The sequence below is a fragment of the Macaca mulatta genome, chromosome 11 (assembly GCF_049350105.2).
Source record: "Macaca mulatta isolate MMU2019108-1 chromosome 11, T2T-MMU8v2.0, whole genome shotgun sequence".
NCBI lineage: Eukaryota > Metazoa > Chordata > Mammalia > Primates > Cercopithecidae > Macaca > Macaca mulatta.
Genome location: NC_133416.1, coordinates 1,087,495 through 1,110,287, shown reverse-complemented (window position 1 = coordinate 1,110,287; position 22,793 = coordinate 1,087,495). Strand labels below are relative to the sequence as shown.

At 40.4% G+C, this 22,793-nt stretch overlaps 1 protein-coding gene across 1 annotated transcript in view; it reads left to right on the top strand.

Moving 5' to 3' along the window:
* KDM5A (lysine demethylase 5A) overlaps nucleotides 1-22,793 on the top strand; it is a 94,511-nt gene that overhangs the window by 56,336 nt on the left and 15,382 nt on the right. Inside the window, exons 19-24 of the mRNA XM_015150707.3 lie at nucleotides 354-709; nucleotides 5,760-5,898; nucleotides 9,665-9,844; nucleotides 11,843-12,004; nucleotides 13,805-14,356; nucleotides 14,722-14,865. Of these exons, the coding sequence (XP_015006193.1) occupies nucleotides 354-709; nucleotides 5,760-5,898; nucleotides 9,665-9,844; nucleotides 11,843-12,004; nucleotides 13,805-14,356; nucleotides 14,722-14,865 (1,533 nt within the window). The remainder of the gene's footprint in view (nucleotides 1-353; nucleotides 710-5,759; nucleotides 5,899-9,664; nucleotides 9,845-11,842; nucleotides 12,005-13,804; nucleotides 14,357-14,721; nucleotides 14,866-22,793) is intronic.

Below are 22,793 nucleotides of genomic sequence, written 5' to 3'. Positions count from 1 at the left end.
CAGCCTGGGAGACAGAGCGAGACTCCGTCTCAAAAAAAATAAAAAAAGTATGTTCTCTGAAGACAAGGACTTTTTATATCTTCTTTAATACTGTGTGCCTTGAAAAGTGCCTGCATCTAAATCAGCAGTCATTGAATATTTATTGAATGAATCAACTATATTTTAAAAGTAGGAGTATAGCTAGAAGTAATTACACAAAAGCATATTTAACTATCATATCTGAATATTTGGTGTTATGATGGTGAGATTATAAGAGTCTAGAGTTGATAGTGTGCCTTGACTATGTCTAGTTCATACTCTTTTGTATCTTTTAAATTTGTTTTTCGAATTTTTGTTTCTTTTGACCTTTTCAGAATCTGCTAGATGATGTGGAAGAGTTTCATGAACGTGCTCAGGAGGCCATGATGGATGAAACCCCAGATTCTTCCAAACTCCAAATGTTGATAGATATGGGCTCTAGTCTGTATGTGGAACTCCCTGAATTACCACGACTGAAGCAAGAGCTGCAACAGGCTCGGTGGTTGGACGAAGTAAGACTGACCTTATCAGATCCACAGCAAGTCACTTTGGATGTCATGAAGAAACTGATAGACTCTGGGGTAGGGTTGGCACCCCACCATGCTGTGGAGAAAGCAATGGCTGAACTACAGGAGCTCCTTACAGTCTCTGAACGATGGGAAGAAAAGGCTAAGGTCTGCCTACAGGCAAGGTGAACACATTTTGGTGACTGTTGCCTCTTTAATGACTAAGTCAGAAGGTAGAATGGGAAGAAGGAGCTTAAAAGGCTTATTTCATTAAATGGCTTGTTGTTTTGTTTTGTTTTTTTTGCCTTTAGGATTTTAATGTGTAAGTAGCATTAGTTAAGTTGTGTAGGTGGGAAAGGCATTTCCTGATGATCCGGGGCCTGAAGGAAACGGGGAGATTCTCCTCTCTCCCTGCTTTGGCGGGCAGCTCCTGGAGAGGTGCAGGTCGGTGGCAGTGGGTACAGGCAAGCTGGAGAGTTTCTTGCTGGGCAGGAATGCCCACAGTCCACACCTTCTTCACCCCTCAGAGCACCTCATTGTGTCTGGACCCACAAATGGAGTGGCAGTGCTAGGGAGTGGGTTCTCCTGTGTCTGGTTCCAACAACTGGTTTATTGTGATGACATTAAATATTTAATTAAATGTTTTGTGCCTTCCCTGGCCAATTGCTAAGTTATCAAATGGGGCTACATGTAGACAGTTTCAAATATGTGCAAACTATTGTGCAGAGTACTTTGTTAGGTACTTGTGGTTATACAAAGTCGTGTTTTGTTTAGAGCCTATACTTAGTGATATTATAGTTAGGAAGTAAGAAGTATAAAGCCCATTGTAGTATGTTATTAATGTTAACCGAAAGGTATGGAAAAATGTTACAGGGATTCAGAGGGGGAGGATCATGGTGAGCTTGGGTGGTCAATAGAGAAGCTTCAGAGAAAAATAAGAACTAGGTAGAGCCTTGAGGAATGAGTAGGATTGAAGTGGAAGGAAGGTAAGAGAAATGTCAGAAACTGAGTTTAAGGAATATTTAGGGTGTGTTCAAGTGACAGAAAATAAGTGGGTTTCCCTGGAGTGGAGGATTTATGCTGAAAAGTATTGGGAGATGAGAATCAGGCAGGAGGAGAATGTTGAGTGGCTGTATTAGCATCAGCACCCCATTGGACTTAATTAATGAGATTTAAATAAAGTGTTTATATCTGACTGTATGTCAGCAAATTTGGGTGATAATTAATGGTGGTGTTCTTTGTGAAAGCATTTCTCTAGCAGCTAAGATTAATATTTATATAATTTCTCTTGTGAGGATGAGGAAACTGGGGTGCATAGAGCGATCACGTAGTTACTGAGTGACACAACTGAAATTTAAAGCATCTTCCACTTGATTTCAATATCTCTGTGTACTTATCTACTTTGCCAGCCACTTAACTTTGGATGCATTTTGATGAGAAAATCTTCAGGTGATTTAATGAGCACAGCTCTGAGAAGCCTCTATGTGCACTGGGTATTTTGCTATCCAGATGACGTGCAGAATACATACTAAAATGTATTCATTGCTTTTCCTATTTGAACTCTTCATATTACTCAGTGTCTTCAGATTAATGACAGTTCCAGGAGGTGGGAACATATTAAGTGGACAAAGCTAAATAACTTTGGAATGTAAAACTATGATTTTGATAACACCTGATACAACTGGTAGTAGGCTACCAAATGAAATTTTGTTGGTAATAATAGTTAAACACTTTGTTTTCCCAGTCTCCTATATTTAGTCAGTCACCAGGTCCTGATGATTTTGTCTCCAAAATGTCTTTCATATCTCTCTTTCAAATTCATTGTCACTGACCTGGTTGTAGTCCTCTTATATTTTACCTTGATATTTGAGTTTGGTAAGTATTGATGGAGAACCTACTCCATGCCAGGTACTATTTCTAAATGCTGTGTAGACAGTAGTGAACAAGACACACAAAGATCTCTGCTTTCATGGAGCTACCGTTCTAGTAGAGAGAGAGAGAGAGATGAATGAATTCCCAATAATTAGTGTCATGAAAAAAGTAAAACTGGTAAAGAAATAGAGGATTCTGTGGTTGGTGGAAATAGTGGGAGTTAGACTCTTTTCTAATTTCTGTCAGAATTATCTTTCTGAAACACATCTTTAATCTTCTTGATCTCTTAGTATTGGTTGTTAACTACTTACCATTATTTTCTTGAGATTCTTTCTTTGCCTTTGGCCTTCTCTCTACATCTAAAATAATGGTTTTCCTCGAGATTCTGGCATAGATACCTTTCTTTTCTCACTCTGTACAGTCTCTCTGGAAATTTAATTTCTTGGCTCCGTTTGCCTTCTTTATACTGAGTAACTCCTAAATCTTCATTTATAATATAGATTTCTTTCATAAATGTCATCTGCCTGTTAGATAATTCCAGGGGATGTCTCACAGATACCTGAAATTCCCTGTATCCAAAATTGGACTCATTAATGTCTTCCCATATCCGCCTCCTTTGTTTCTGTATTCTTTAAATGATACCACCTTTCACTCATTTGAACGGCAGGTACTTTGGTTTAGCTTTGACTCCTCCCTTCTTCTTTATCCTCAAACTCAGTTGTGCTGATTATATTTCCCCAGTGCTTCTCACTTTCATTCTTTTTTTTTTTTTTAAGTCTGCACATGGATTTATGTTATACTCATTCTTTTTCAAATCCCCTCCCCACCTTTTTTGAGACAGAGACTTGCTTTGTTGCCCAGGCTGGAGTGTGCAGTGGTGCCATTTTGGCTCATGGCAACCTCCACTGCCCAAGGCTCAATCTATTCTCATGCCTCAGCCTCCCGAGTAGCTGGGATTATAGGTGCGTGCCCACCATGCCCAGCTAATTTTTTAATTTTTTGTAGAGACGGGGTTTCGCCATGTTGGCCAGGCTTGTCTCGAGGTCCTGACCTCAAGCAATCCGCCCGCCCCGGCCTCCCACAGTGCTGGGATTACAGGCTTGAGCCACTGTGCCCAGCCTTTTACCCTCACGCTTGAAGGACTTTTTTGCATTAGGTGTAAAATTACTGGTTGACAGTTATTTTGTCTTAGTACTTTGGATATATCATTCTGTCTGCTGTTTTGAAAAGAATCTTGTAGGATTATTCCTTCTTTTTCTCTCATTTCACTCAGGCTGCTGTCATAGCTAGCCTAGATCACAGCAGCAGGTTCTGTCTGGCCTTACCCCTCTCTGATTCGTTCTCTCTACTGCCACTAGTGCTTTGTTAACACACAGGTGTCACTTTCACTCCCTTACTGAAATCCTTCTCTAGTTTTCTGTTGCCCTCAGGATGAAGTCCAAATTCTCTAACCTGATTTATAAGGCCATCTGTCATCTAGCCTCTTGCTTAATTATATATCTAGTCTTATCTCTTGCCATTCTTCTCTTGTATCTTGTGTTCCAAACATTGTGATTTTCTTCCCAGTTCCTCAAACATCTACGTTCTTTCTCTGCATCTTTGTGCATGTGTATTTTATTCTCCTGTAGAGCACTCTTATTTTCAGCCCATCTCCTGTGGTGTACCACTGCCAACCCTACCCTGCCCCTGGCCCCAGCTTTCCTGATTAAGCCTTATTCAGAAAGGATGAGAAAGCTTAGACATCACTTTTGGGAAGTCTTCTTTACCCACCAGGTCGATTAGGTTCTCCTACTATGTATTCCAATAGCACCTTTACTTTCATTTATCATTACAGTTCTCACAGTGCATCATAAACTCCTTATTAATAATCTTCATAAAATTAAAAAGCTTCATGAGGCTGGGCACAGTGGCTCACATCTGTAATCCCAGCATTTTGGGAGGCCGAGGAGGGTGGATTGCTTGAGCCCAGAAGTTCGAGACCAGCCTGGCCAACATGGTGAAACCCTGTCTCCACTAAAAATACAAAAAATTAGCTGGGCAAGGTGGCTCATGCCTGTAGTCCCAGCTGCTTGGGAGGCTGAGGCATGAGAATCGTTTGAACCTAGGAGGCAGAGGTTGTAGTGAGCTGAGATTGCGCCATTGCACTTCAGCCTGGGTGACAGCGAGACTCAAAAAATAAGTAAAGGTTTCATGAGGCAAGGACTGTCATTCTTGCTCATGAGCAGTTTCCAGTACCTAGAACGGTGCCTAACACACAGTAGGATTCGTGGATGATGAACGATTTCCACCTCAGCAGCTTCCCGTTGCTTTACCTGATGAAGTCCATGGCTCTCAGGACTCCGCATCTCTCTTCCTGCCAAATTCCCTCTTCCCGTCCCACTCTTTTCCACCCGTTCCCTGCCTCCAGTTCTCCACATCACCCCCTAATTGCAAGCTGAACTATGAGCTGCTTTTTCAGTGTTTTTCCATGCCTTTGTTCATTGTGTTCCTGGTTTCCTTAACTTCTTTAGCTTTTCGTTTTGACAGAATCATACTAATGTAAGGCCTACTTCAAAGCCTTTCTCAGCTTTCCGGGGCAGAATTAATCACTGCCTCCTATAACAGTGAGTTTATAGTAATTTGGTTTTAGTTCCCCGTAGAAGCATAATTCTTATCTCGTATTGCAATTCGTTGAGGATAAGGTCTATGCTTTATTCATCTTTGTGTAACTAATGTTAATGAATGTGGTTTAAGTAAATGTACCTTGTCAACATTAATGGATTTCTAGTCTCTTGTTTTCTACATTGCTATCAAATGTGCATCTCTGACAATTTCAGTTACTGTAGAGAAGTAGAATAGAGGTAGTCTAGTATAGTGAAAGGATCATGGATCTGACCCTCATTCTGAATCAGTATTTCAGATGTGTCGTTTATTACGCTAAATGACTGAGGAAAATAACTTCTCTTTGAGTTAAAGTTTTCTTATCCTTAGCCGGGCGTGGTGGCGGGCGCCTGTTGTCCCAGCTACTCGGGAGGCTGAGGCAGGAGAATGGGGGGAACCCAGGAGGCGGAGCTTGCAGTGAGCCGAGATCCTGCCACTGCACTCTGCACTCCAGCCTGGGCGACAGAGCGAGACTGCATCTCAAAAAAAAAAAAAAAGTTTTCTTATCCATGAAAAATTTATGTTTTATTTTATTGTAAACTTATGTTTATACATTTTCTTATCTATAAGATGGAAAAGAAAGATACTAGCTGCTTTGCCTCCCTTATAGGATTGTGGTAAGAATTCAGTGAAATCATGTAAATGAAAGTTATCTAAACATTCTGAAATATTATTTAAATGTTGGTTTCTCATGCATCCTACTCTGTTTTATTGTTCTTTTAGACCACGGCACAGTGTGGCAAGTTTAGAAAGCATTGTGAATGAAGCCAAGAACATTCCAGCCTTTCTACCCAATGTGTTGTCCTTGAAAGAAGCCTTACAAAAGGCTCGAGAATGGACAGCTAAAGTGGAAGCTATTCAGGTAAGAAGGCTTTTGGATTATCCCACCTATCAGGTAACGCCTGTTTCACGGATTAATCTTTTTTTTTTTTTTTTTTTTTTTTTTTTTTTGAGACAGAGTCTCTCTCTCTCACCCAGGCTGGAGTGCAGTGGCACCATCTTGGCTCACTGCAGCCTCCACCTCCCAGGTTCAAGCAATTCTCCCACCTCAGCCTCCCGAGTAGCTGGGACTGCAGGCGCCCGCCACCACACCTGGCTAATTATTTGTAATTTTTAGTAGAGACGGGGTTTCACCGTGTTAGCCAGCATGGTCTCGATCTCCTGACCTCGTGATCCGCCCGTCTCGGCCTCCCAAAGTGCTGGGATTACAGGCGTGAGCCACCGTGCCTGGCCTAATCTTTTAAACTATTAATTCTTTAGAATAGAATAATCTTAATTCAAACGATCCCTAACTTAGATCGACTTGGAACTTTTTGACTTTTTGATGGTGCGAAAGTGATATGCATTGAGTAGAAAGTGTGTTTCGAATTTTGAATTTTGAACTTTTGCCAGGCTAGCAATGTGTGGTGTGACACTCTCTCACGATGCTGGGCAGCAGCATTGAGCCACAGCTCCCAGTCAGTCATGCCGATGTAAGGGTTCTGAGCACCTTTAAGGTAGGGTAGGCTAAGCTGTGTTTGGTATGTTAATTTTATTAAATGCATTTTCAACTTACGATGGGGACATAACCCTGTCGTAAGTTGAGGAGCATCTATAAAATAATTCTAGTACAGTTCACTTACTCTTTTGTCTGATTTTATAATTTAGAATAATTATTACCTACTTAAATATTGCTTGTTTTTATTGACTCCCTGCTATGAAAGATGATGGAATTAGTTATTTAACTCTTTAGCAATAGGGAATTTGTTACCTACTGTATTCTTCAAATTTTTTTCCATGTGCATGAATTACTTTTAAAATTAGAGGCAGAAAAAGAAAATGAAATTAACATTTACTGAGCACCACAATGAATTGCTTTTAAAATTAGAGGCAGAAAAAGAAAATGAAACTAAGTGTACTGAGCACCACAGCACTCTTGCTACTATTCTAGGTATTTGGGAGCAGGCATGTAAGGGAAGGGTGTAAAAATAGGACTTACAGTATAAAATAGGGTATAAAACTAGAGTCTTCCAAATACATATTTTCTAGTTGGAGAGACATATTTTACACATCTGTAATTTAAAACAGAATGAGGTAAGTGCTAGATAGAGAAAAAAGTATACTTGAATCATAAAAACCGTTAAGCAGCACTTAACTGTTAAATATATAAACACTCTTAATTATAGAACTGTACTCAAACAGAAAACCAACTTCCACTAAACTGCTGCCCCCAAAAGGAACATATTCTGGGTGTCAAGTTCTATTTTTTGCTTTTCGAGACAGAGTCTCGTCGTGTCGCTCAGGCTGGAGTGCAGTGGTGGTGCGATCTTGGCTCACTGCAACCTCTGCCTCCTGGGTTCAAGCAATTCTCCTGCCCCAGCTTCTCAAGTAGCTGGGATTACAGGCACGCGCCACCAGGCCCAGCTAATTTTTGTATTTTTAGTAGAGATGGGGTTTCACCATGTTGGCCAGGCTGGTCTTGAACTCCTCACCTCAGGTAATCTGCCTGCCTTGGCCTCCCAAAGTGCTGGGATTACAGGTGTGAGCCACCATTCCTGGCCTGGATGTCAAGTTCTAATGACTTCTCTTTTACTTTCTTTTCTGTTGAGTTTTTCTGGGACCTGCTTAGCTGCCAGTGTTTCGTTTCTGTTTTTTTGAATTATTTCTGTTTTTATCCAGACAGCTTCTATGTTTGGTGAGTCTTTGACCTGGCTCAGGCAGTAGTTGTTGTCTTCAAATGTCTGAGAATCTTTAATTGGCTGTTTTATTTATAATCGAAGGACTAGGTCAACAAGTGTAGGTAGCTGTCATGTGTTTCCTCTGTAATTTCAAAGGGCTGTCTCTCTACCAGGCTCTTCCCTTCAGTGGGAATACTGACTTGTAGGCTCTAAGTAAGTGGACAGGTTTTGTTATTTGGCAGACTTTTCTTTAGGCTGCGTGGCCTGGGAGCAGCGTATGTCTAGGCTTAGCCAGAAGGTGTTCTCTAGTCAAATGGCTATAATTGGGCACGAGAAAGAATAATAGTAAATATCATATCTTGATGTGAGCTTGTTTTCTATTCCATTTAGTTATCTGGTCCTATCTTGGTATTGTAGTAGTTTAATTATATCATTTTAATATCTTGTAGGACTAGAGCCACTTCCTTACCCCCTTTAAAAATGCATAGGTTTTTTCTTTTTTTTTTGAGACAGAGTCTCATTCTGTTGCCCAGGCTGGATCTCAGCTCACTGCAACCTCCTCCTCCTGGGTTCAAGCTATTCTTGTGCCTCAGCTTCCCAAGTAGCTGGGATTACAGGTGTGCACCACTGTGCCTGGGTAATTTTTGTATTTTTAGTAGAGAAAAGGTTTTGCCATATTGACCAGGTTGGTCTTGAACTCCTGGCCTCAAGTGGTCCACCTGCCTCAGCCTCCCAAAGTGCTGGGATTACAGGCATGAGCCACTCCACTCAGCCAAAAAGTCATAGGCTTCTTGCCTATTTATTTTTCTCCATGGTTCAGTGTATCTTTCAAAATGAGTTTATAGGCAAATGTATCTGTTGATATTTGGGGAATATCCTTATATTGGAATATAGTATAGATGTTCTGTAAACAATAATGATTTCATTACATGGAAAGTTGAAACATTGTGAACTTGGAAGGAAAATATTTATTCTTATTTCTGTTTGTGTAACTTAAAATGGAGGTGGTTACCAGAATTGAAATACTGCTTTTAGTTGTTGGAAAAATTGTGAAAGACTTTGAAATTGGCAAAAAGATATCTAGGTATCCTTTCAGTGGAATATTGGATGTTGTCTAGTGAACTCTCCAGGATTATCTGATTCTAGGGGTGTGTGCCTTAGATTTTCTTTGGCCAGCCTATTTTACACCTGTCAGTTGTTTAGAAAGAAAAGGATAGCAATGCAAATGAGGTATGTCCATAGAAAGCAGTGAAATTTGTATGGAATGGTATAGTTGATTTTCACATTGTAGAAAAAGATGATTCAGTTTTCCTCTATATTAAGCATATATTTCTATCTATTAGTAAATGCGTTTTCTGATTCCTGTTTATTTATTTATTTATCTGTTTTTGAGACAGAATCTCACTGGGTTGCCCAGGCTGGAGTGCAGTGACACGATCTCAGCTCACTGCAACCTCCGCCTCCCGTGTTCAAGCAATTCTCTTGCCTCAACCTCTTGAGTAGCTGGGATTACAGGCATGCGCCACCACGCCTGGCTAATTTTTGTATTTTTAGTAGAGACAGAGTTTTACCATGTTGGCCAGGCTGGTCTCGAGCTCCTGACCTCAGGTGATCTGCCTGTCTCAGCCTCCCAAAGTGCTGAGATTACAAGTGTGAGCCACCACGCCTGGCCTGCTAATGCATTTATATATGTCCGTGCTTTAGACTGTCCTTTGAACTGGTTTTTATGTCTGCTGATTCTCTCATTAATTAGTAAATAAAATCATTGATGACATGTTCATTAAAAAAATAATTTACACAAACTTTAAAAAATAGGACATTGGAAGTTATATGAATTCAAGAGATGGAATTCCATGCAAAGAATAGTATTTAATAAAAGAACTAACACTAAACTTTGTAAGGTCTTTCAACAGTATATTGCCAGACCCCATAAGAGAACTCAAATTGTGAGAATCGACTTTGGTTTTTCAGAGTGGCAGCAACTACGCTTATTTGGAACAGCTTGAGAGCTTGTCTGCGAAAGGACGCCCTATCCCTGTGCGCCTTGAAGCACTGCCGCAAGTGGAATCTCAGGTGGCAGCAGCACGGGCATGGAGAGAACGGACTGGGCGGACCTTTCTTAAGAAGAATTCTAGCCATACGTTGTTACAGGTACTTGAACTTCAACACTCTCATGAACTTCAGGACTCTCATAAGCCGCCGGTAATTTCAGTGGTAATAGTATTGGTGAGGGTTGTTTTCAGTGTATCTGATTACCGTTATATGAGTGATTCTTACTGGGCGGTATCAGATGGCGACTTACTGGGCGGTATCAGATGGCGACTTACTGGGCGGTATCAGATGGCGACTTACTGGGCGGTATCAGATGGCGACTTACTGGGTGGTATCAGATGGCGACTTACTGGGCGGTATCAGATGGCGGCGGTATCAGATGGCGACTTACTGGGTGACATCAGATGGCGGCGGTATCAGATGGCGACTTACTGGGTGACATCAGATGGCGACTTACTGGGTGACATCAGATGGCGACTTACTGGGTGACATCAGATGGCGACTTACTGGGTGGTATCAGATGGTGACTTACTGGGTGACATCAGATGGCGACTTACTGGGTGGTATCAGATGGCGACTTACTGGGTGACATCAGATGGCGACTTACTGGGTGACATCACATGTGACTTACTGGGTGGTATCACATGTGACTTACTGGGTGGTATCACATGTGACTTACTGGGTGGCATCAGATGGCGACTTACTGGGTGGCATCAGATGGCGACTTACTGGGTGACATCAGATGGCGACTTACTGGGTGACATCAGATGGCGACTTACTGGGTGGTATCAGATGGCGACTTACTGGGTGACATCAGATGGCGACTTACTGGGTGGTATCAGATGGCGACTTACTGGGTGACATCAGATGGCGACTTACTGGGTGACATCAGATGGCGACTTACTGGGTGGTATCAGATGGTGACTTACTGGGTGACATCAGATGTGACTTACTGGGTGACATCAGATGGCGACTTACTGGGTGACATCAGATGGCGACTTACTGGGTGGCATCAGATGGCGACTTACTGGGTGGTATCACATGTGACTTACTGGGTGACATCAGATGGCGACTTACTGGGTGGTATCACATGGCGACTTACTGGGTGACATCAGATGGCGACTTACTGGGTGACATCAGATGGTGACTTACTGGGTGGTATCAGATGGCGACTTACTGGGTGGTATCAGATGGTGACTTACTGGGTGACATCAGATGGCGACTTACTGGGTGGTATCAGATGGTGACTTACTGGGTGGTATCAGATGGTGACTTACTGGGTGGTATCAGATGTGACCTGAAATCTGGAGCCTTGGGCAGATTCATTTCCAGTTAATCTTGTGCTGTCCCTAGAAAAAGCAGTTGGCCTTGGCTTGTTATTGGACACTAGTCATTGAAATAGTTTTGTTTTGTTTTGTTTTGTTTTTTTGAGACAGAGTCTTGCCCTGTTGCCCAGACTGGAGTGCAGTGGTGCGATCTCAGCCCACTGCAGCTGTCGCCTCCTGGGCTCAAGTGATCCTTTCACGTCACCCTCCCAAGTGTCTGGGACTACAGGCGTGCACCACCATGCCTGGCTAATTTTTTGTATTTTTGGTGGAGATGATGTTTCGTCATGTTGCCTGGGCTGGTCTCGAACTCCTTTGAGCTCAAGTGATCCGCCCTCCTCAGTCTCCCAAAGTGCTAGGATTACAGGTGTGAACCACCACGTCCAGCCTATCGTTGAATGATCTTTTTTCTCCGAAGCACAAATTTGTATACTCATCGTCCCTTTGATCTTGAGAAGTTGAACGTCGTACTTAAGAGCAAAGGCTTTGGAATAAGGTCCTTTCAGGTTTGAGAATGGACTCCTTAATTGCTAACCCTGTGTCCTTGGGCAAGTTATTTCCTTTCTGAGCCTCAGTTTCTCTTGTTTATAAAACGTAGATACTAATACCTACTACATAGGGTTGTTGTGAGGAATGAATTAGATCATGTGTATAAAGTCCTTAAGAAAGTGCCTCGGACACGGTTGAATGGTCAATAAATGGTTCCTTTATTATTTTCACTTCTAAGATTTTTTAAAAACCAGAGTTTATAATGGTGGTTTTACTTTTGTAGGTGCTGAGCCCCCGGACTGACATTGGTGTATATGGGAGTGGCAAAAATAGGAGGAAAAAAGTAAAAGAACTGATAGAAAAAGAAAAAGAAAAGGATCTGGACCTCGAGCCTCTGAGTGATCTGGAGGAGGGATTGGAGGAAACCAGAGATACAGCTGTGGTGGTAAGACGTTACCGAGCGTCTTGAGTTTGCTTGGTGAATACACAATTCTGTAAAGATGTTAGCAGACTCACAGTTTTTATGTTTTTAACTTTTTATTTTCATATACTTTGGCTTTACGATTATACATATTTCACATTAAAAGTAAATACTTATAATCAAGATATACAAAAAGTTTAGTATTCTGCTCTTTTCCCACAATTGTCTGTTCCATACCTCTGTTCTTTACTGTTGTTTTAATGGTCGTCTACTGTTCCATCAAGTTGTCCATAGTCTGCTGAGTACAGTAAGTCCTCACTTAACATTATCAATAGCTTCTTGCACTGCAACTCTAGGTGAAGCAATGTATAATGAACCCAGTTTTACTACAGGCTGATACAAACAAGAGTTAAGTTCCTTATTTTTTAACCAGCATATTTCTGGTCACAAAAACATCATCAGACTTTTAAAATAAAGACCCCAAACACTTCTGATATTAAACACTGAGAAAATTCGAGCTAAACATACATTTAAGAAAGAGTAATAAAAACTAGATAATTATCCAATTTTTGGTAAGTTAGTGAGTGACAGTGGCATTGTCCAGGAATTGATTTTTTGTCATCAATGTTATAATGAAATTACACTGAACATAAAGATGTTATTTGAGGACCTGCTGTAGTTTTCTAATTTTGAACATTTTGCCTGTTACTAAGTTTCTTATTGTAAGTAATAAAATGAACTTCTTTGTATAGCCTTTTCCTTCTTTTAAATTTCCTAGACTTGACTCTTAGGAATGTAATTACTGGGTTAGAATTTAATATAAACATTTTATGACTCTTATTACTATGTGTTTTTTAAAAGAATTATACCAGGCTACAGATTTCCATCTCTTAATGAGTGTTAAAATATTTGTAGTTGATGAGAATTAGCTTTTTTGGAGGATAGGAGGAATGTGTTAAGATTACTAGGATCCTGAGGAAATAGAAAATAAATACGAATCTGGGCAATAAAAGTAAGGAATTGCATATGATACAGCTCTTTCTGCCTACAAATGATTCTGTTTTGAAGCCAATGAAAATGATTTCTGATTAGAGAGCCTGTGTAACAAGTCAATCTTGCTAGACAAGTAGGACTGGAAATTATTTCAAAATTGTTTCAAAGCTGCCAGTAGTTCAAGAAGAAAATGCACTGACAGTATTGATAATTAAATTTGTTTGCCTTTATTTACTTTGTTAAATTGAGTTTCATAAAACTCTGTTGTTACAATTGATCAAGTTTTGTTACTCTACTTACACATGAAGAGGCCTTCTAGAGAGAAATAAATTAATGTGTATAGGACTTGCCCCAGGGAATGAATTACGAGGGGATGGGAAACTAATACTTCATTGAGTGTTTTCCTTGTGCAAGGTACCAGGTTAGGCACTTTCATATGTTACCTTATTTAATCTGTGAAACAGCAAAATAACGGTTGATAGTATCCTCATTTTTCAGAAAATGGAGGTTCGGAAACTTGTGCCCCATATTAACAGTCTAAAAGTGCAAGAGCCAGGCTTTGTACCCAGGTTGCTTGATTTCAAGGCATGCCATCTTTGTACTGCGCCCTACAAAAGAGACCAAAGTACTGCACTGATGTACATGATCAAATGTGATAGCACTTTGCCCGTTTCACAGATGAGGAATGTTTGCATGGAAACTGCCAGGGGCCCCAAATTTTAGGAAACTGTTTATAACTGATAGCTTGGAGAAAGATCCCACGGTCTTGAGAATTTGGTAGTTTGGGGGTATATTGCAGTGACTCTTCAATTAAATGTGTTTCTTGTACAGGTAGCAGTTTTCAAAGAACGGGAGCAAAAAGAGATTGAAGCCATGCATTCTCTCAGAGCAGCCAACCTAGCCAAGATGGCAATGGTGGACCGCATAGAAGAAGTAAAATTTTGCATTTGCCGCAAGACAGCCAGTGGGTTTATGCTACAGTGTGAACTCTGCAAGGACTGGTTCCATAACAGCTGTGTTCCTCTTCCTAAATCAAGTTCCCAAAAGAAAGGATCCAACTGGCAAGCTAAAGAAGTAAAATTCCTTTGCCCTCTTTGTATGCGGTCTCGAAGGCCCAGGCTAGAGACTATTCTGTCACTCCTGGTGTCCCTTCAGAAGTTGCCCGTACGGTTGCCTGAAGGAGAGGCCCTGCAGTGTTTGACAGAACGTGCTATGAGTTGGCAGGATAGAGCACGGCAGGCTCTAGCCACAGATGAACTCTCCTCTGCGCTGGCCAAACTGTCGGTGTTGAGCCAGCGTATGGTGGAACAGGCAGCTCGAGAGAAAACGGAAAAGATCATCAGTGCGGAACTCCAAAAAGCAGCTGCCAATCCAGACTTACAGGCAAGTTTAGGATTTACATTCTTTTTCTATTTCATGGGATATGTCAGTGTATAAATAGTAAATCGAGTCTGTCTTATCAATTGATTAGGAAAATAACAGTAACTTGTCAGCAATTATCCATTGCATTCTCATTCAACATATACTATAATACTTTTTTTTGGATGCCTACTTAGTGAACTATTCCTGGGAATGTCATTCAGGTGGACTTTGGCATCATCATCAAATAATTTGATTTCTACTAACTGTTGAAGAACTCTGTTAGCCACTTTGCTTATTCATTACATTTTGGTGATCTTAGGCACACATTAATTCCCCTGCTGGTCTCTCATGTCTTGCTGTTCATCTTCGAATTCTTTGTTGTTTAGGGACACTTACCTAGTTTCCAGCAGTCTGCTTTTAATCGGGTGGTGAGCAGTGTGTCCTCTTCTCCTCGACAAACAATGGACTATGATGACGAAGAAACAGACTCTGATGAAGACATTCGAGAGACGTATGGTTACGACATGAAGGTAGTTACACGGACAGGCTGTGTGGGTACATACCTGATCATTGGGTTTGTTTAAAAAAAAAAAAAAGCAGCTATTGAACAGTGATGTTTGAGGCCTGAAAGTGAAAGAGAAAACTAGTCATTTATCTCTTCTGAGGTTTTAGTCATAGCATTTTTTCAAAACTCAAAAAATTACAGGTTGCTGAAATAATTTTTTTTTTTTGAGATGGAGTCTCCCTCTGTCGGCCAGGCTGGAATGCAGTGGCGTGATCTCTGTTCACTGCAACCTCTGCCTTCTGGGTTTAAGTAATTCTTGTTGCTCAGCCTCCCAAGTTGCTGGGATTACAGGCGCATGCCACCATGCCTGGCTAATTTTTGTATTTTTAGTAGAGATGGGGTTTCATCATGTTGGCCAGGGTGGTCTTGAACTCCTGACCTGAAGTGATCCGCCCGCCTCGGCCTCCCAAAGTGCTGGGATTACAGGTGTGAGCCACCGCGCCAGACCTGAAACAATTTTAAAAAAATAGAATTTAAAAATCTGTATATGTTTTTCTCATCTTATAGTCCCTTATGGCTTAGAGGAACTAGAAAAACAATGCATTAAATTATGTAAAGCTTTCATGGCCAATTTCAGTTTTTCACATTTTTTTCTTTGAGTTAAAGTCTGTATACAGTTAAGTTTTAAGAATTCCATTCTAGGCTTGGTGTGGTGGCTCATGCCTATAAACTTGACACTTTAGGGGAGACTAAGGTGGGAGGATCACTTGAGTCCGGGAGTTTGAGACCAGCCTGTGCAACATAGCGAGACCCCCCGATCTCTACAAAAAAATACAAAAGTTAGTTGGGTGTGGTAGCATGCACCTGTAGTCCCAGCTGCTTGGGACGCTGAAGTGGGAGGATTGCTTTGATCCTAGGAGGTCAAGGCTGCAGTGAGCTGTGATTGTACCACTGCCCTCCAGCCTGGGTAGCGCAACAAAACCTTGCCTCAAAAAAAAAATTCCATTCCAGCTAGGCTGTGAATCTTTTGCTCTGCTTTCTTGTCTGGATGGTGCCAGATAGAAAGTAATATTCAGAGATGGGTAATATAATACTTAGGCCCAGGTTAGAATTTGCTGAGTTCCAGTTGCAGATACAACAAATTATTTACCATCAATGTGACTGTTTTGGTAATGACACCTTACTGGTGGTGAAGAGAAGGTTTTGACAAGTTTGTTTTGTGTTGGATCCAGTTGGCTTTTCGTTCACCCTTTTTGTCAGGTGCAAGTCCTTTGCTTTTTAACCTAGTAATAACGTGATTAGTCAGAGACCCTGCCAGATTACAGTCAATCCATTGGTGTGTTTTATATGATTCTTAGTTGCTTTGTTTAGAATCTATTCTTGTAACCTGGGAATTCCTACTCTGATACAAAAGGCTGCTTCCTAAGAACAAGGGGAGATTCTGTCCCTACCCCTTCACTGTCTTTTGTCTTTTCAGCTTGCAGATCAGCTTGGTACTGCTCATTAACCTCATCAGCATTAAAACTGCTAGGGTGTAAAATTAAAACCATCCATCATAGACGCTCGTAGATTCTTCCACTGGGAAATGTTTTTTCTCAAGATAAAAATGGATCCAAGTGACTTGGGAATTTTCAGTTATGTGACTTAAAGACTTGAGAACAGTAGAAACTTGAATTAGCCTATTCAGATAATCTTCTTAAGCACGTTGTTATCCGGAAGTTAATGACTGTCTTTGTTTACGAAGTGGTATATAGGGTGACTAGGAGCAGCTGAAAAGGAACGCAACCCATGCCACGTATAATTCGCCTTTTCCTTGAATACTGGAATCACCTGTTCACCCTGCTTAGCGGCCTTTGATATTTTTGGTGGTTGCTTTCTAGCACATTAAGTATCAGCCCCTCCTCTAGATTTGCTTAACATGATGGGCTTTGCTTGAAAGCAGACTGGTAACCTATGAAAACATCACAAGTATTGATGATTTTCAGGACTAGGGATCACAACTGCAGTTTGATACGGTTGGATGGAGTCATCTTTTTTTGGAGGAAATTATATGAGAATCTTAGCTTACTGTCTGTTTGGTAGTAGGTATTGGCAGGGTAGAAAAATAAGATTATGGATTTTCTAGTGTTAGTAATGTATTTGACAGCTGAGAAGAGAAGAATGGTGGCAAGACGCACGGTAATTCAAGTTCAAATTTACTTTGCCGTCAGATGCTCTGCCACGGAGCTATACCCTGCCAATTTACTTTGATGTTGATATCTTTGAATGAAAAAAAAAAGCCTGTACTGTTGAGCATTTTCCCGCAGAGCAAGTGATAATTGTATAATAAAACTTTTATTTGCCAGTTTATTTGCATTTGGCTGGTGGTTTTTTCTTTGTTTGATGTTCTCTGTTGTGACCATAAATTCATACTTAAAATACTTTGAACATAGTATTCTTGCTTGAGGAGGAGCCCCCTCTTGGTTTAGAAAGAGGAGTAGGTAATTATTTAGTAAAATAAAACCAGTCATTTTATCGTAGTTACCATCCAGAAAATCATTGCTTACAAGGTACATATTGAATGACGCAAAGTCTGCCCTGCATCTTTTGGGATTGTGTCTGTGTAGGTGAGCTTGTGGATACGGATTTCAAGGAGAATGATCTGAGACCTAATCAGAGCTCACTTAACACTCCAAGGACTTTCAGTGCGACAGTGAGATTAATGAGCAGTACCAAGCTGATCTGCAAGCTGAACTTATTTTTCCCCTCATCACTGTTATAATGAAATGAAAACAACTTTATTGAAGGACCTGCCACTGTACTTCCTTTTGCTTAAAGTCAGTTTCCAAGAACCTACTGATGACGTTACATGAAGACTTACTGTAATCTGTATATTGTCAGTCAGACATATACTTATGTTAAGTAAGAGCAATTGGTAAGATTCTAGGTTTGAAAACCTCTAGAGAGGATTAAATGGTTTGTGTCCTTAAGCTGTCACATCTAAATTTGTCTTCCCCTCCTTAGCTTGTTGGTATAGGAGTTATTATAGGTTGTAGACTATAGAAGGTGGATTACTTAACCATAATTTTTTTTTTATTATACTTTAAGTTCTGGGGTACATGTGCAGAACATACAGGTTTGTTTCATAGGTATACATGTGCCATGGTGGTTTCCTGCACCCACCAACCCGTCATCTACATTAGGTATTTCTCCTAATGCTATGCCTCCCCTAGCCCTCCACCCCCGGACAGGCCCTGGTGTGTGATGTTTCCCTCCCTGTGTCCATATGTTCTTGTTGTTCAACCCCCACTTATGAGTGAGAACATGCAGTGTTAGGTTTTCTGTTCTTGTGTTAATTTGCTGAGAATGATGGTTTCCAGCTTCATGTCTCTGCACAGGACATGAACTCATCCTTTTTTATGGCTACATAGTATTCCATGGTATATATGTGCCACATTTTCTTCATTCTGTCATTGACGGGCATTTGGGCTGGTTCCAAGTCTTTGCTGTTGTGAACAGTGCTGTAGTAAACATACGTGTGCATGTGTCTTTATCGTAGAATGATTTATAATCCTTTGGGTATATATCCAGTAATGGGATTGCTGAGTCAAATGGTAATTCTAGTTCTAGATCCTTGAGGAATCGCCACACTGTCTTCCACAATGGTTGAACCAATTTACACTCCCACCAACAGTGTAAAAGTGTTCCTGTTTCTCCACATCCTCTCCAGCACCTGTTGTTTCCTGACTTTTTTAATGATCGCCATTTTAACTGGTGTGAGATGGTATCTCATTGTGGTTTTGATTTGCAATTCTCTAGTGACCAGTGATGATGAGCATTTTTTCGTATGTTTGTTGGCTGCATAAATGTCTTCTTTTGAGAAGTGTCTGTTCATATCCTTTGCCCACTTTTTGATGGGGTTGTTTTATTCTTGTAAATTTGTTTAAGTTCTTTGTAGATTCTGGATATTAGCCCTTTGTCAGATGGATAGATTGCAAAATTTTTCTCCCATTCTGTAGGTTGCCTGTTCACTCTGCTGATAGTTTCTTTTGCTGTGCCAGAAACTCTTTAGTTTAATTAGATCTGATTTGACTATTTTGGCTTTTGTTGCCATTGCTTTTGGTGTTTTAGTCATGAAGTCTTTGCCCATGCCTATGTCCTGGATGGTGTTGCCTAGGTTTTCTTCTAGGGTTTTTATGGTTTTAGGTCTTACCTTTCAGTCTTTAATCCATCTTGAGTTAATTTTTGCATAAGGTATAAGGAAGGGATCCAGTTTCAGCTTTCTGCATATGGCTAGCCAGTTTTCCCAACACCATTTATTAAATAGGGAATCCTTCCCCATTTCTTGTTTTTGTCAGGTTTGTCAAAGATCAGATGGTTATAGATGTGTGGTGGTATTTCTGAGGCCTCTGTTCTGTTCTATTGGTCTATATATCTGTTTTGGTACCAGTACCATGCTGTTTTTGTTACTGCAGCCTTGTTGTATAGTTTGAAGTTAGGTAGCGTGATGCCTCCAGCCTTGTTCTTTTTGTTTAGGATTGCCTTGGTTATGCGGGCTCTTTTTTGGTTCCATATGAAATTTAAAGTAGTTTTTTCCAGTTCTGTGAAGACAGTCAGTGGTAGCTTGATAAGGGATAGCATTGAATCTGTAAATTACTTTGGGCAGTATGGCCATTTTCACAATATTGATTCTTCCCATCCATGAGCATGGAATGTTTTTCCATTTGTTTGTGTTCTCTCATTTCCTTAAGCAGTGGTTTGTAGTTCTCCTTGAAGAAGTCCTTCACATCCCTTGTAAGTTGTATTCCTAGGTATGTTATTCTCTTTGTAGCAGTTGTGAATGGGAGTTCACTCATGATTTGACTCTCTGTTTGTCTATTGTTGGTGTATAGGAATGCTTGTGATTTTTGCACATTGATTTTGTATCCTGAGATGTTGCGGAAGTTGCTTATCAGCTTACGGAGATTTTGGGCTGAGACGATGGGGTTTTCTAAATATACAATCATGTCATCTGCAAACAGAGACAATTTGACTTCCTCTGTTCCTATTTGAATACCCTTTATTTCTTTCTCCTGCCTGATTGTCCTGGCCAGAACTTTCAATACTATGTTGAATAGGAGTGGTGAGAAAGGGCATCCTTGTCTCGTGCTGGTTTTCAAAGGGAGTGCTTCCAGTTTTTGCCCATTCAGTATGATATTGGCTGTGGGTTTGTAAATAGCTCTTATTATTTTGAGATACATTCCATCAGTACCTAGTTTATTGAGAGTTTTTAGCATGACAGGCTGTTGAATTTTGCTGAAGGCCTTTTCTGCATCTAGTGAGATAATAATGTGGTTTTTGTCATTGGTTCTGTTTATATGATGGATTACGTTTATGATTTGAGTATGTTGAACCAGCCTTGCATCCTAGGGATGAAGCCGACTTGATCATTGGTGGATAAGCTTTTTGATGTGCTGCTGGATTCAGTTTGCCAGTATTGAGAATTTTCACATCGATGTTCATGAGGGATATTGGCCTGAAATTCTCTTTTTTTGTTGTGTCTCTGCCAGGTTTTGTTATCAGGATGATGCTGGCCTCATAAAATGAGTTAGGGAGGATTCCCTGTTTTTCTATTGTTTGGAATAATTTCAGAAGGAATGGTAGCAGCTCCTCCTTGTACCTCTGGTAGAATTCAGCTGTGAATCTGTCTGGTACTGGACTTTTTTTGGTTGGTAGTCTATTAATTACTGCCTCAATTTCAGAACTTGATTGGTCTGTTCAGCGATTCGACTTCTTCCTGGTGTAGTCTTGGGAGGCTGTATGTGTCCGGGAATTTATCCGTTTCTTCTAGATTTTCTAGTTTATTTGTGTAGATGTGTTTATAGTATTCTCTGATGGTAGTTTGTATTTCTGCGGGATTGATGGTGATATCCCCTTTATCATTTTTTATTGCATCTATTTGATTCTTCTCTCCTTTCTTTATTAGTCTTGCTAGCGGTCTATCTATTTTGTTGATCTTTTCAAAAAAACCAGCTCCTGGATTCATTGATGTTTTTAAAGGGTTTTTCATGTCTCTCTCTCCTTCAGTTCTGCTCTGATCTTAGTTATCTCTTGTCTTCTGCTAGCTTTTGAATTTGTTTGCTCTTGCTTCTGTAGTTCTTTTAATTGTGATGTTAGGATGTCAATTTTAGATCTTTCCTGTTTTCTCTTGTGGGCATTTAGTGCTGTAAATTTCCGTCTACACACTGCTTTAAATGTGTCCCAGAGATTCTGGTATGTTGTGTCTTTGTTCTCATTGGTTTCAAAGAACGTCTTTATTTCTGCCTTCATTTCGTTATTTACCCAGTAGTCATTCAGGAGCAGGTTGTTAACTTTCCATGTAATTGTGAGGTTTTGAGTGAGTTTCTTAATCCTGAGTTCTACTTTGATTGCACTGTGGTCTGAGAGACTGTTTGTTATTATTTCTGTTCTTTTGCATTTTCTGAGGGGTGTTTTACTTCTAATTATGTGGTCAGTTTTAGAATAAGTGTGATGTGCTGCTGAGAAGAATGTATATTCTGTTGGTTTGGGGTGGAGAGTTCTGTAGCTGTCTGTTAGTTCTGCTTGGTCCAGAGCTGAGTTGAAGTCCTGGATATCTGTGTTAATTTTCTGTCTCATTGATAGGTGTAATATTGACAATGGGGTGTTAAAGTCTCCCACTATTATTATTGTGTGGGAGTCTAAGTGTCTTTGTAGGTCTCTAAGGACTTACTTTATGAATCTGGGTGCTCCTGTATTGGGTGTGTATACATTTAGAATAGTTAGGTCTTCTTGTTAAATTGATCCCTTTACCATTATGTAATGCCCTTCTTTGTCTCTTTTGATCTCTGTTGGTTTAAAGTCTGTTTTATCAGAGACTAGGACTGCAATCCCTGCTTTTTTTTGCTTTCTATTTGCTTGGTAGATCTTCCTCCATCTGTTTATTTTGAGCCTGTGTGTGTCTTTGCAAGTGAGATGGGTCTCCTGAATACAGCACACTGATGGGTCTTGACTCTATCCAATTTGCTAGTCTGTGCCTTTTAATTGGGGCATTTAGCCCATTTACATTTAAGGTTAATATTGTTTTGTGTGAATTTGATCCTGTCATTATGATGCTAGTTGGTTATTTTGCCCGTTAGTGGATGCAGTTTCTTCATAGCGTCGATGGTCTTTACAATTTGGTATGTTTTTCTCAGTGGCTGGTACCAGTTGTTCCTTTCCATGTTTAATGCTTCCTTCTGGAGCTCTTGAAAGGCAGGCATGGTGGTGACAAAATCTCTCAGCACTTGCTTGTCTGTAAAGGATTTTATTTCTCCTTCATTTATGAAGCTTAGTTTGGCTGGATATGAAATTCTGGATTGAAAATTCTTTTCTTTAAGAAAGTTGAATATTGGCCCCACTCTCTTCTGGCTTGTAGCGTTTCCACGGAGAGATCCGCTGTTAGTCTGATGGGCTTGCCTTTGTGGGTAACTCGACCTTTCTCTCTGGCTGCCCTAAACGTTTTTTCCTTCATTTCAACGTTGTTGAATCTGACAATTACATTTCTTGGGTTTGCTCTTTTCGAGGAGTTTCTTTGTGGTGGTCTCTGTATTTCCTGAATTGGAATGTTGGCCCGCCTTGCTAGGTTGGGGAAGTTTTCCTGGATAATATCCTGAAGAGCGTTTTCCAACTTGGTTCCATTCTCCCTGTCACTTTCAGGTGCACCAATCAAATGTAGATTTGGTGTTTTCACATATTCCCATATTTCTTGGAGGCTTTGTTTGTTTCTTTTCACTGTTTTTTCTTTGATCTTGTCTTCTTACTTTGTTTCATTGAGTTGATCTTCAATCTCTGATATCCTTTCTTCTGCGTGATCAATTCAGCTGTTGATTCTTGTGTATGTTTCACGAAGTTCTCGCGCTGTGTTTTTCAGCTCCATCATGTCATTTATGTTCTCTATACTGGTTATTCTAGTTAACAATTCCTCTAACCTTTTCT